Raw genomic sequence first — 13,275 nt, 5'->3', positions numbered from 1 at the left:
ACAGATAAAATGTTATCTTGTAATACCTGTTTTATTGGATACAAGATACAAATTGTATCTGTTTTTTACATCTACATCACTGGACTAATACGGCTACAATCTCTACCTGGATCACGTCATTAAAATAACAAGGTCTGGCTGCCCAAAGCGGTCCTTTAAAGTGACCTGAACGCACATTTTAACCAAACTGAAAGCATAACTGGCTAGAATTATTCCAGGAATTTATTTACGTATTTAATGTCTGTTTTCTCTTTACATTTTTCACACCGAACAGATATTTAACTTTTGATTATTTTAACATTGTGATTGTGTAAGAGTGGAATCTCGATGATGCAATAACAATCTGGGGAGTTGATGTGTTTCGTATTTACAGGGTTAAGCCCCCCTTGCAGGTAGCGGGGCTCTGTGACCAACTCCTGGATCGTGCTATTCTGTATCTTAACGCTGATGCTCGGAATTCTTGCTAATGTTCTTTCCCTGATCAGCCTCACACTCCCTCCAGCTCACAGCGAGGGCACACTGCATACACTCTGCTCCAGCTGCCACTGATAACCACGGTCCCTCTATTACACTCGAGGTTGGAAAACTTCTCCTGTCTGTGTAGGAAGCCTTTAACGTCAGCACAATAAGCAGGAGCCCTCCTCCTTAAACAGAACTCGGCTCCATCTGAGGAAGACAAGGACTCTGAAAGCAGGGGAGGCTGCAGAGAAGCCAGAGGTGCCGAATGGCTGGGGAGATCACACATGGCCTCTAAACCTGCAGGTAAGAATGCTCACCTGTCCTCACTGTCCCCTGAATAAGAAGGTGATCCACGCTCTATTGGCGGATAGTATCACCTGGGCTGGGCAGTTTTTTGGGGGGTTGGGTAGCAGAAAGAATCGGGAGGTACACTTATAGGCATCACCCCAATAATTAAATGTATTTTAATCTAATAAGAATCATAATCATTTTAAAATATGGATTATATTATTAGGAACTTAGAGGTCACAGGTGTATTCAAACACCTCTTACTCTAAATACAAAAATATCCCAATACCTTCCACTTTCTACCTGCTGAAATGTAAAAAAATGTTTTAAATGTTACACATTGCACAATTTGTTTTATCCACCCGTCCATCGCTCCATCTATTCATCCATCAGTTCCTCCCTCCATCTATTCATCCATCAGTTCATCCCTCAATCCATCCCTCCATCTATTCATCCATCAGTTCATCCCTCCATCTATTCATCCATCAGTTCATCCCTCCATCTATTCATCCATCAGTTCATCCCTCCATCTATTCATCCATCAGTTCATCCCTCCATCTATTCATCCATCAGTTCATCCCTCCATCTATTCATCCATCAGTTCATCCCTCCATCTATTCATCCATCAGTTCATCCCACCATCTATTCATTCATCCCTCCATCTATTCATCCATCCGTCCATCTATTCATGCATCCACCCATTCCTCCATCTATTCATCCATCTCTCCATCTATTCACCCATCCGTCCATCTATTCATGCATCCGCCCATTCCTCCATCCATCCCTCCATCTATTCATCTCTCCATCTATTCATCCCTCCATCTATTGATCCATCCGCCCATTCCACCATCCATCCCTCCATCTATTCATCCCTCCATCTATTGATCCATCCGCCCATTCCACCACCCATCCGTCCATCTATTCATGCATCCGCCCATTCCTCCATCCATCCCTCCATCTATTCATCTCTCCATCTATTCATCCCTCCATCTATTGATCCATCCGCCCATTCCACCATCCATCCCTCCATCTATTCATCCCTCCATCTATTGATCCATCCGCCCATTCCACCACCCATCCGTCCATCTATTCATGCATCCGCCCATTCCTCCATCCATCCCTCCATCTATTCATCTCTCCATCTATTCATCCCTCCATCTATTGATCCATCCGCCCATTCCACCATCCATCCCTCCATCTATTCATCCATCCGCCCATTCCTCCATCTATTCATCCATCCGTCCATCCATCAGTTCATCCCTCCATCTATTCATCCATCCATCTCTCTATCTATTCATCCATCCGTCCATCTCTCCATCTATTCATCCATCCCTCCATCCATAGAGCAAGACCTGCCTCCATTTACTTTTTCTTGCTGATTTCGAAAGCCATAAAAGACTTACATGTATTACCCAAACTCGATTTAAAGATCTACAATGTGCGTCTTTTCATAGTCATTTTCCTACAGCTCTATAGATATCTTTATCTCAACATAATGGAATGGTTTTAAGACTTACTTTGGTTTAAAAGGTCCATTATTTTGTTATGTAATGGATTCATTCGTTCCAGGAAGATGTAGGTGGGTATTAAAAAGATTCCAGCAGCTCAGTTCTGAAGCATTTAGGGGTATAATATAGAGATTAATATCTAGTGCTCCTTTCACATTCAATGAAAGCTTTCGGTCTGTCGAACATGAGAGATATAGAACGATAAAATATATTATTTTTTTCAGCTTCTGAGTTTATTTAGCAAAGTGCAGGATGTCATGCTGCTGTCTAGTAAATCCAGCAATGCGAGACAGCGGCTAGTTACGTCTTTCAATAGATTCTGGCACCTAAAGGGTTATCTTTCCCTGATGTACTGAATAAAGAGCTATTAGCCACACTGAGCAGCACTTTCCTTTATCTCGACATCCAGACTCTTCTGAAATAAAACAGGGGAATCGCTTGTGTTACGATTCCCCCCCTAGCTTTGTCTTCAAAGTCATTATTTTATGTTTTGGGACGGGAGAAAGAAAATATCACAAGTACCCAGGGGAATAGCAACAGATGAGAATCCCCGCACACTCTATTTCACCTTAATTAAGCCTTTAAAGGTTTATTTAGAGGTTTGTTTTCCATTGCATGACCTTATATATGGGATGTGTACTCAGACCTTAGGGTGAAATGATTCACGTTGAAAGCAATACATTGAGTAATTCTAAGCATTAGTACAAGACATGCTATATTAAATATAGAGACTATTGAAGGTACGTGAGAAGTTGACGCAGGTCTTAAAGTTCTTTTCTTGCAATGGCTGATACATGATTTATTAGGGTTATTTGATTATCCCCATTCACATGTTTCTTTCATATTTTTCTTGCCAGAGTGACAATTAATTTGGGCATCAAGGAGCTTGACCAATACAATTTTCCAGTGGTATTAAGTTGAGGTTCTCGGTGACCTGATGGCACAGCTTGAAGGAAGTATTTGGCATTAATTGGTATTGGTATCTTCTGGTCAAATCAGGGAGCTATTGGAACATGCTTAGAGTACAGAACTGGATTTTTCGAGTTGATCCTCTATCTTTCCCCATTTAGGAACTGAACCAAAGCACCATGGAGAACGTGTCATGGCTGAGAGACTCTGACACGTCCAACGCTTCCTGTGATTACACCAGGGGCATCTGTTCCCATAACGCCTCGATACATGTAGCTAGCAATGAGTTGTCCTCTGACTTCTACATCATTCTTCCTGTCATCTACTCTGTGATCTGTGTGGTGGGCCTGACGGGGAACACGGCAGTGATTTATGTCATTCTCAAAGCTCCCAAGATGAAGACTGTCACCAACCTCTTCATCCTGAACCTGGCAATAGCAGATGACCTCTTCACGCTTGTCCTCCCCATTAACATTGCTGAGATTCTGCTACATTACTGGCCGTTCGGCGTTGTCCTGTGCAAGATCATTTTGTCCATTGATCTCTACAACATCTTTTCCAGCATTTTTTTCTTGACGGTTATGAGTATTGACCGTTATCTGGTGGTTCTGGCTACCGTGAGATCCAAAAGATTGCCCCATCGCACCTATAAAGTGGCCAAAATCGTTAGTCTCTTGGTCTGGTGCCTGGTGATCATCATTGTGTTACCTTTCACTGTATTTGCCGGAGTTTACATGGATAATATGGAGTTTAAAAGCTGTGGATTGAATTTCCCGAAACCAGAAAGAACATGGTTCAAGGCCAGTCGTATCTACACGCTGATGCTGGGATTTGCCATACCAGTATCTACAATTTGTATTTTGTACATGGTCATGTTATACAAGCTCAGACACATGAGGTTGAATTCCAACGCCAAAGCATTGGACAAAGCCAAGAAGAGAGTAACAATCATGGTCTTCGTGGTCCTGGCAGTTTGCCTTTTCTGTTGGACTCCTTTTCATTTGGCCACAATTGTATCTCTGACCACTGACCTACAGGAGACATCGTTGGTCATTGGCATCTCATACTTCATCACCAGTTTGAGCTATGCCAACTCTTGTCTCAACCCATTCCTTTATGCTTTTCTAGATGATAATTTCAGGAAGAGCTTCCGAAAACTGTTGGAGTGCAGGGCAGCTTGAAGTGTGTGGGTTTTAGATCTCCAACCACCAGACTCACCGGCCGAGAGCCGTGAAGCAGGAAAACATGGTTTGAATGATCGTAACAAGAACATCATTGTTTGCTGTACTGAGGATTTGCAGCTAGAATCACATAATCGTGTACAATGACTTGCAGCCATCATTCTGAGTCAAAGTAAACTTTTGTTATTCTGTAAAGCAGCTCATTGATGTTTTAAGGCTTTTTGGAAGTGCTAGTCAGTAAAAGGTCACGATGATTTGAATAGCAGCGATTTTAATACAAAGATCATTATAATATATAGTGGTTTTAATCCAGATGAGAGATTCTCATTGAGACGATGTTACACACTATCCTGACACAAGTGCGACATTCGAGTTTTTATCAGGAGCTCCTAAAACACATTGTTCCGAGCTGTAATCCGTAACAGCAGGTTTTATATCCATGTAATATCGTTTTTATCTAACTGATAAAATCAGCAAATTGATTACTGTTATTTCTGCTTCAGACCAGACTGGCATTTATCGTGTACAAGTCAACTAATAACTAATCGCTGGCGACATCATAACACCTGACTGTGACATCATAACATTCTACCATAAAAATCCTTATTGTGACATCATAACATTACAAAACATATTGTCATTTAACATCTCAACTGCTCACTGTGACATCATAACATATAATATGATGTCATGCAACTCCTTATTGCTGATTTTGTAACTCATTCCTGCTGGCATCACAATATGCAACCTGCTATTCAGCTTGCACTAATGTCATAACATGCAATACTCTTTAACTTAACACCTTGCTGTGACATCATAACAAATAATATACTATCACGCAATTCTTCACTGCTGACATCATAACTGCTCCCTGCTAACATCATACCATGTAGCATAATATGTTGCCCTTTATGTCATCATAATGTGTAACATTTTTCCCTTTAACATCCCACTGCTGAGAATTGCTGCACCTGTGACATCAGAATATAATATGCTTTCATGTAATTCCTCATTGCTGACATCACTCCTCCCTGCTGACATCATTACATGTTGCCCTTTAAAGGTTCACTGTGACATCATAATATGTAAAATTTTACCCTTTAACATCCCGCTGCTGAGAATTGCTGCACCTGTGACATCAGAATATAATATGCTTTCATGTAATTCCTCATTGCTGACATCACTCCTCCCTGCTGACATCATTACATGTTGCCCTTTAAAGGTTCACTGTGACATCATAATGTGTAACATTTTTCCCTTTAACATCCCGCTGCTGAGAATTGCTGCACCTGTGACATCAGAATATAATATGCTTTCATGTAATTCCTCATTGCTGACATCACTCCTCCCTGCTGACATCATTACATGTTGCCCTTTAAAGGTTCACTGTGACATCATAATATGTAACATTTTACCCTTTAACATCCCACTGCTGAGAATTGCTGCATCTGTGACATCAGAATATAATATGCTTTCATGTAATTCTTCATTGCTGACATCATAACTCCGCCCTTTATGGCATCACTGTGACATTATAATGTGTAATATTTTCCCTTTAACGTCTCACTGGTGACCTGACAATTTGTGCACCTAACTGTAAGATTATAACATACTGTCATGTAATTCATCACTGCTGACATCATAACTCCTCCCTGCTGACATCAGAACATGTAACAAGTTGCCCTTTAAAGGTTCACTGTGACATCATAATGTGAAGCCTTTTGCCCCTTAATGCCCCACTGCTGAAATTACAATTCCCCAATTCCTGCCCCTCAATGCTGACTTCACATGTCACTATTTATCGCCTCACTGTGACATAACATCTATTGTTTAACCCTCAATGTGCCTGTGTGCAGCATTCCCCAATGTGTCCAGTTTATATCGCCTCCACGTAGAGCGTGCTGGCGTTTGTGATCACTGGTTTTAGTTTGTGTGTAGTTAAAGGTCACACGATTTATCGTTACTCCCTAAACATCAATACAGTGACTAGCAAAAAGAGTCTATCATTCACCAATCACCGAACTGTCCTGAATAAGAAACTGGACTGGGAAACGCAGGCTAAAGCTGAGCAGGGGATTTTTTCCAGATCAGCCACTTTGAACTATTTTCGTTTCTTTAATTCACTGCCATTCGGTGTTTAGTGAATAACTCCCACGTTTTCTATACAGCGCTCAGAAAGCTGTGCTAGTGCCCCCTGCTGTACGCACTGGGAAGTTACAATAGGATACTGTGACTGGCTGTGATAGTTGTTGCAATGTGTTAAGGATTATCGCTGGGAACCACGGTCAATATCATGTGTGTTGGCTTATTGTCATGGGATTTACTTTCTGCAGGTAGGAAACTCACCCTGTGATTTATTCACTAAACCGTGAATGGTGGTGAACTGGAAACAGAACTGCAATATTTACCAAAGTGACATTGGTGGGGAATGTAGCCGAACAGCTTACATTGAATTCACATTGAATAACTGGCAATTCTCACTCAGCTGTGAGATCAAAACAGCTCATTTAAAAAAAAACACACAATTCTGCTATACTCACAGTTTTGCTGTTTTAGCCTAAATGAAGTGGCTTGGTTTGTAATTCTGCAATATTCACGATGATATTTGATGGTCGTTTTCTGTCACATTACTGGATACTAATGGGGTTTTTTACTACACCAGAGATTTGGGGGAATTCACGAGGGAATTAATAGGTTGTGGTTTTTTTTTATGCAAAAGTAGCCAAATCGAAAACATGGGTTTATATTTTTCAAATTTGAGTATTTTGAACTAAAATGAAGCATAAAATACCCGGATTTAATGAGTAAGCCAGCAATACGTGGATATAGGATTTGCGCCATTTATACGGGCTATTCAATGAATGTCAGAGACTGTAACAGGGTTGATGAGAATTCAGAGTGAATTTTAAATGTAAAATTGAAAATAGCCGAAATGGAAAAATGGTCTCTAGGTGAGCTCTGCTCTCAGTTTGACTGATCTGGTCTGAAACCTCACTTTGAATTCTTACCTTAGTGAATACCCCTGTAAAAGTAGATGAATTAGATAATTTCTATTTATATATAAATAATTTGGCATAAAATGTACATTTTCATTAACAATTCCCAACAATTCCCAAATTTGTGAATATCCCGAGTGTTAATCATTCAGCTCTTTGAGTCTCACTAGTTAACCCCGTGAAAGCCTGACAATACTGCCATGTCTTTCTCTGGCACTGAAAGAGTTAATGCGTGGAGCGATGGCGTCACCTCTGCAGAGTATACGTGTTTGTCCGCCTGCATTGTGTTTCATTTGTACTGATAAATAATAAAGCTATTTATTTGGTGTGTATTTATGTCTTTGTTATAGTTTAAAGACTCCCCATGCCACCTCTGCTGGTGCCATGTATCTTGGGCAAATTCCAAACCTTCTACAGTGCATCAGGATACGCCGTGTGATCCCTTTTTAGCGTTAAAGGGTCACTCTAACGTCTGTTACCATTTCTGCTTTTTGAAGTGGTGATGGTGGTAGGAGTGTGAATGTGCAGTCATGTAGTTTAAAACACAGCGCTTAAAGGAATATTTTTAATTGTGTGCCCGCGGCTAGTTACATCAGCGGTACACAATTAAAAATAGACATCCCAAGTCTCTCAGTAGCTCCATGGGCACTCTGACACCAGCATATCACGTGTAATATCCCAGAAATCCCACAAACAAGCTGACATACAATGTGTGTGTTGATTACCAGCATATTAAACATGATTTGTGTGTCCCCAGGGGCCAGCTGGGGTGCCGCCCCTTTTAAGAGCTGCATTGGCCCCCTGTTTTATGAACAGATATAAAGGAAGTGATGACAGACTGTCACTTCCTCTCTGCCTAAAAGAGCTCTGCTGGGGAGGAACTGGGGGAGGAAGAGACTGGAGCACACAGCTGCATGGAAGCAGAGGAGAGGCTGGAGTGAGTTGATACTGCATGCTCACTCCCATCAGCCTCAGCCAGGACCCAAAAGTAAACTAACAGGAGGGTGGCTGCAAATGTATAAAGTATGTGTGTCAGTGTTTATCCAAGTGTGTCTGTCAGATTGTGTTTGTGTGCCAGTGTGTGTATTTGAGTGTGTGTGTCAGATTGTGTTAATCTGAGTGTATGTGTCAGTGTGTGTTTCTGAGTGTCAGTGTGTGTGTCTGAGTGTGTGTATCAGATTGTGTTTATCTGAGTGTATGTGTCAGTGTGTTTCTGAGTGTCAGTGTGTGTATCTGAGTGTGTGTATCAAATTGCGTTTATCTGAGTGTATGTGTCAGTGTGTGTATCTGAGTGACAGTGGGTGTATCTGAGTGTATGTGCCAGTATGCGTATCTGTATGTCAGAGTTTGTATCTTTATGTCCATGTGTTTATCTCTATGTCATTGTGTATCTGAGTGAGTGTGTGTATGTATGTGTCAGTGTGTATCTCTGTGTGTATGTGTAGGTGACAGTGTGTGTATCAGAGTGTATGTGTATCAATGTGTGTCAAGGTTTTCATACATGTTTGCGGGCCATGTGTGCCTGTGTGTGGTGGGGTGCACACGCACATGGGGGGAGTTGGTGCAATATATGGGGAAGCCACCTCCCTGAAATGCATTTTTGCTATTTGGGATGTCTTAAATGTAGTTAAAGGGACACTATAGTCACCAGGCTTTTTGCAGTCAACATTGTCTTTTCAGAGAAAAAAATGTAGTTGTAACCAAACAAGTTGGACACACAGGAATAGAGGGACTGAGGGCCGGCTCAGTGAGTTTACATGTTAGAGGGAGTGGGGTATAGTGACACAGTAACAGAGGGATTGAGGGCCCTGCTCAGTGAGTTTACATGTTAGAGGGAGCGGGGTATAGTGACACAGTAACAGAGGGATTGAGGGCCTGCTCAGTGAGTTTACATGATAGAGGGAGTGGGATATAGTGACAGTAACAGAGGGACTGAGGGCCCTGCTCAGTGAGCTTACATGTTAGAGGGAGTGGGGTATAGTGACACAGTAACAGAGGGATTGAGGGCCTGCTCAGTGAGGTTACATGTTAGAGGGAGTGGGGTATAGTGACACAGTAACAGAGGGATTGAGGGCCTGCTCAGTGAGTTTACATGCTAGAGGCAGTGGGGTATAGTGACACAGTAACAGAGGGGTTGAGGGCCCTGCTCCGTGAGCTTACATGTTAGAGGGAGTGGGGTATAGTGACACAGTTACAGAGGGATTGAGGGCTTTGCTCAGTGAGGTTATATGTTAGAGGGAGTGGGGTATAGTGACAGTAACAGAGGGATTGAGGGCCCTGCTCCGTGAGCTTACATGTTAGAGGGAGTGGGGTATAGTGACACAGTTACAGAGGGATTGAAGGCCTTGCTCAGTGAGGTTATATGTTAGAGGGAGTGGGGTATAGTGACACAATAACAGAGGGATTGAGGGCCCTGCTCAGTGAGCTTACATGTTAGAGGGAGTGGGGTATAGTGACACAGTTACAGAGGGATTGAGGGCCTTGCTCAGTGAGGTTATATGTTAGAGGGAGTGGGGTATAGTGACACAGTAACAGAGGGATTGAGGGCCTGCTCAGTGAGCTTACATGCTACAGGGAGTGGGGTATAGTGACACAGTAACAGAGGGATTGAGGGCCTGCTCAGTGAGTTTACATGCTAGGGGGAGTGGGGTATAGTGACACAGTAACAGAGGGATTGACGACCTGCTCAGTGAGTTTACATGTTAGAGGGAGTGGGGTATAGTGACACAGTAACAGAGGGATTGAGAGCCTGCTCAGTGAGCTTACATGCTAGAGGGAGTGGGGTATAGTGACACAGTAACAGAGGGATTGAGGGCCTGCTCAGTGAGCTTACATGTTAGTGGGAGTGGGGTATAATGACACAGTAACAGAGGGATTAAGGGCCTGCTCATTGAGCTTACATGGTAGAGGGAGTGGGGTATAGTGACACAGTAACAGAGGGATTGAGGGCCTGCTCAGTGAGCTTACATGCTAGAGGCAGTAGGGTATAGTGACACAGTAACAGAGGGATTGAGGGCCTGCTCAGTGAGTTTACATGCCAGAGGGAGTGGAGTATAGTGACACATGAACAGAGGGATTGAGGACCTGCTCAGTGAGTTTACATGTTAGAGGGAGGGTGGTATAGTGACACAGTAACAGTGGGATTGAGGGCCCTGCTCAGTGAGCTTACATGTTAGAGGGAGTGGGGTATAGTGACACAGTAACAGAGGGATTGAGGGCCTGCTCAGTGAGGTTACATGTTAGAGGGAGTGGGGTATAGTGACACAGTAACAGAGGGATTGAGGGCCTGCTCAGTGAGTTTACATGCTAGAGGCAGTGGGGTATAGTGACACAGTAACAGAGGGGTTGAGGGCCCTGCTCCGTGAGCTTACATGTTAGAGGGAGTGGGGTATAGTGACACAGTTACAGAGGGATTGAGGGCTTTGCTCAGTGAGGTTATATGTTAGAGGGAGTGGGGTATAGTGACAGTAACAGAGGGATTGAGGGCCCTGCTCCGTGAGCTTACATGTTAGAGGGAGTGGGGTATAGTGACACAGTTACAGAGGGATTGAAGGCCTTGCTCAGTGAGGTTATATGTTAGAGGGAGTGGGGTATAGTGACACAATAACAGAGGGATTGAGGGCCCTGCTCAGTGAGCTTACATGTTAGAGGGAGTGGGGTATAGTGACACAGTTACAGAGGGATTGAGGGCCTTGCTCAGTGAGGTTATATGTTAGAGGGAGTGGGGTATAGTGACACAGTAACAGAGGGATTGAGGGCCTGCTCAGTGAGCTTACATGCTACAGGGAGTGGGGTATAGTGACACAGTAACAGAGGGATTGAGGGCCTGCTCAGTGAGTTTACATGCTAGGGGGAGTGGGGTATAGTGACACAGTAACAGAGGGATTGACGACCTGCTCAGTGAGTTTACATGTTAGAGGGAGTGGGGTATAGTGACACAGTAACAGAGGGATTGAGAGCCTGCTCAGTGAGCTTACATGCTAGAGGGAGTGGGGTATAGTGACACAGTAACAGAGGGATTGAGGGCCTGCTCAGTGAGCTTACATGTTAGTGGGAGTGGGGTATAATGACACAGTAACAGAGGGATTAAGGGCCTGCTCATTGAGCTTACATGGTAGAGGGAGTGGGGTATAGTGACACAGTAACAGAGGGATTGAGGGCCTGCTCAGTGAGCTTACATGCTAGAGGCAGTAGGGTATAGTGACACAGTAACAGAGGGATTGAGGGCCTGCTCAGTGAGTTTACATGCCAGAGGGAGTGGAGTATAGTGACACATGAACAGAGGGATTGAGGACCTGCTCAGTGAGTTTACATGTTAGAGGGAGGGTGGTATAGTGACACAGTAACAGTGGGATTGAGGGCCCTGCTCAGTGAGCTTACATGCTAGAGTGAGTGGGGTATAGTGACACAGTAACAGAGGGATTGAGGGCCGACACAGCTCACACATGGGCGGACGGAATTTTAAAAATAAAAAATAAAAATAAACTGTGGCGGGGGCGGAGATTACCGTGCGGCGGGGTCGGAGCTTCCCTGCGAAGGAGTCCCTGCTTTCCCACCAAACAGTCTCCAGGAGCTGCACTCCCTCCACAATAAACTCCACAGGTAACTGTGTGATTGTCAGTGTGACTGTCTGCCTGTGTGTGTGACTGTCTGCCTGTGTGTGTGTGTGTCTCTGATTGCCTGTGTGTGTGTGTGTGTGTGTGTATGATTGCCTGTGTGTGTGTGTGTGTATGACTGTCTGCCTGTGTGTGTGTCTGTGTGTATGATTGTCTGCATGTGTGTATGACTGTCTGCCTGTGTGTGTGTGTGTGTCTGTGTGTATGACTGTCTGCCTGTGTGTGTGTGTATGACTGTGTGTGTCTGTGTGTATGACTGTCTGCCTGTGTGTGTGTATGTCTGTCTGCCTGTGTGTGTGTGTGTGTGTGTGCCTGACTGCCTATGTGTGTGTGTCTGTGTGTATGACTGTCTGCCTGTATTTGTTTGTTTGTCTGTCTGCCTGTGTGTGTGACTGCCTGCCTCTTTATGTGTGGATGTCTTCCTGTGTGTGTGCGTATGGCTGTCTGACTCTGTCTGCCTGTGTGTGTGTAGCTGTCTGCATGTAAGTGTGTGTGTGTGTGTGTGTGTGTGTGTAAAACTGTATGTGTGGCTGCCTGCCTGTAACTGTGTATGTGTGTTACTGCCTGTACCTGTGTGTTTCTGCCTGTACCTGTGTATGTGACCATCTGCCTGCGACTGTGTGCATGTGGTGGATTTGACCAAATGGTAGGAAAATGCTCCAATCAGTGTACAGTATAATATATATATATATATATATATATATATATATATATAATATTACATATACCCTTATATTTCGCAACACACTGATTGGACACTTTATTGGCGCTTTGCTTTGTTCTTCTAATTCGGTTCCTGAAACAACATTCGGCTGAGCCAAACTGACATCTGGCCAAACTTGGGTGTCCCGAAAAGCTGAAATTTCTCCTTGTTCTCAATTCTAGTGAATAAACCCCTATGCGTTTTGCCTTGATGTCGGCAGGTGAGCTTACACTTTATGGCCATTCTCTGGTACGAAAAAAAAATCTCATTATGGAATTTAAATTGAAATAGTTAAAGGATAAAGCTATAAAAAGTGAAAATTGTGTTTCCACAATCTACTCTTTTTTTTGTGCCTCTTCAACTTACAATATACACACAAGAAACGGAAAGAGTTACTGAGCTCGCTCCTCCGCTCCAACACGGAAAGAGTTACTGAGATCGCTCCTCCGCTCCAGCACGGAAAGAGTTACTAAGCTCGCTCCTCCGCTCCGGCACGGAAAGAGTTACTGATCACGCTCCTCCGCTCCAACACGGAAAGAGTTACTGAGCTCGCTCCTCCGCTCCGGCACGGAAAGAGTTACTAAGCTCGCTCCTCCGCTCCGGCACGGAAAGAGT

The 13,275-nt window shown here is 43.7% G+C and overlaps 1 protein-coding gene across 1 annotated transcript; it reads left to right on the top strand.

The window, feature by feature from the left end:
- Positions 1-3,202: 3,202 nt before the first annotated feature.
- On the top strand, positions 3,203-4,849 carry NPBWR2 (neuropeptides B and W receptor 2). Its single transcript, XM_063425673.1, has one exon. It carries the CDS (start codon positions 3,344-3,346, stop codon positions 4,343-4,345), a length of 1,002 nt encoding a protein of 333 aa, XP_063281743.1. The 5' UTR covers positions 3,203-3,343; the 3' UTR covers positions 4,346-4,849.
- The last annotated feature ends 8,426 nt before the right edge of the window (positions 4,850-13,275 follow it).

This window comes from Pelobates fuscus, chromosome 6 (genome assembly GCF_036172605.1).
Source record: "Pelobates fuscus isolate aPelFus1 chromosome 6, aPelFus1.pri, whole genome shotgun sequence".
Lineage (NCBI taxonomy): Eukaryota > Metazoa > Chordata > Amphibia > Anura > Pelobatidae > Pelobates > Pelobates fuscus.
Note: the sequence above shows the minus strand (reverse complement) of the source record. Positions and strands in the feature narration are given on the sequence as shown.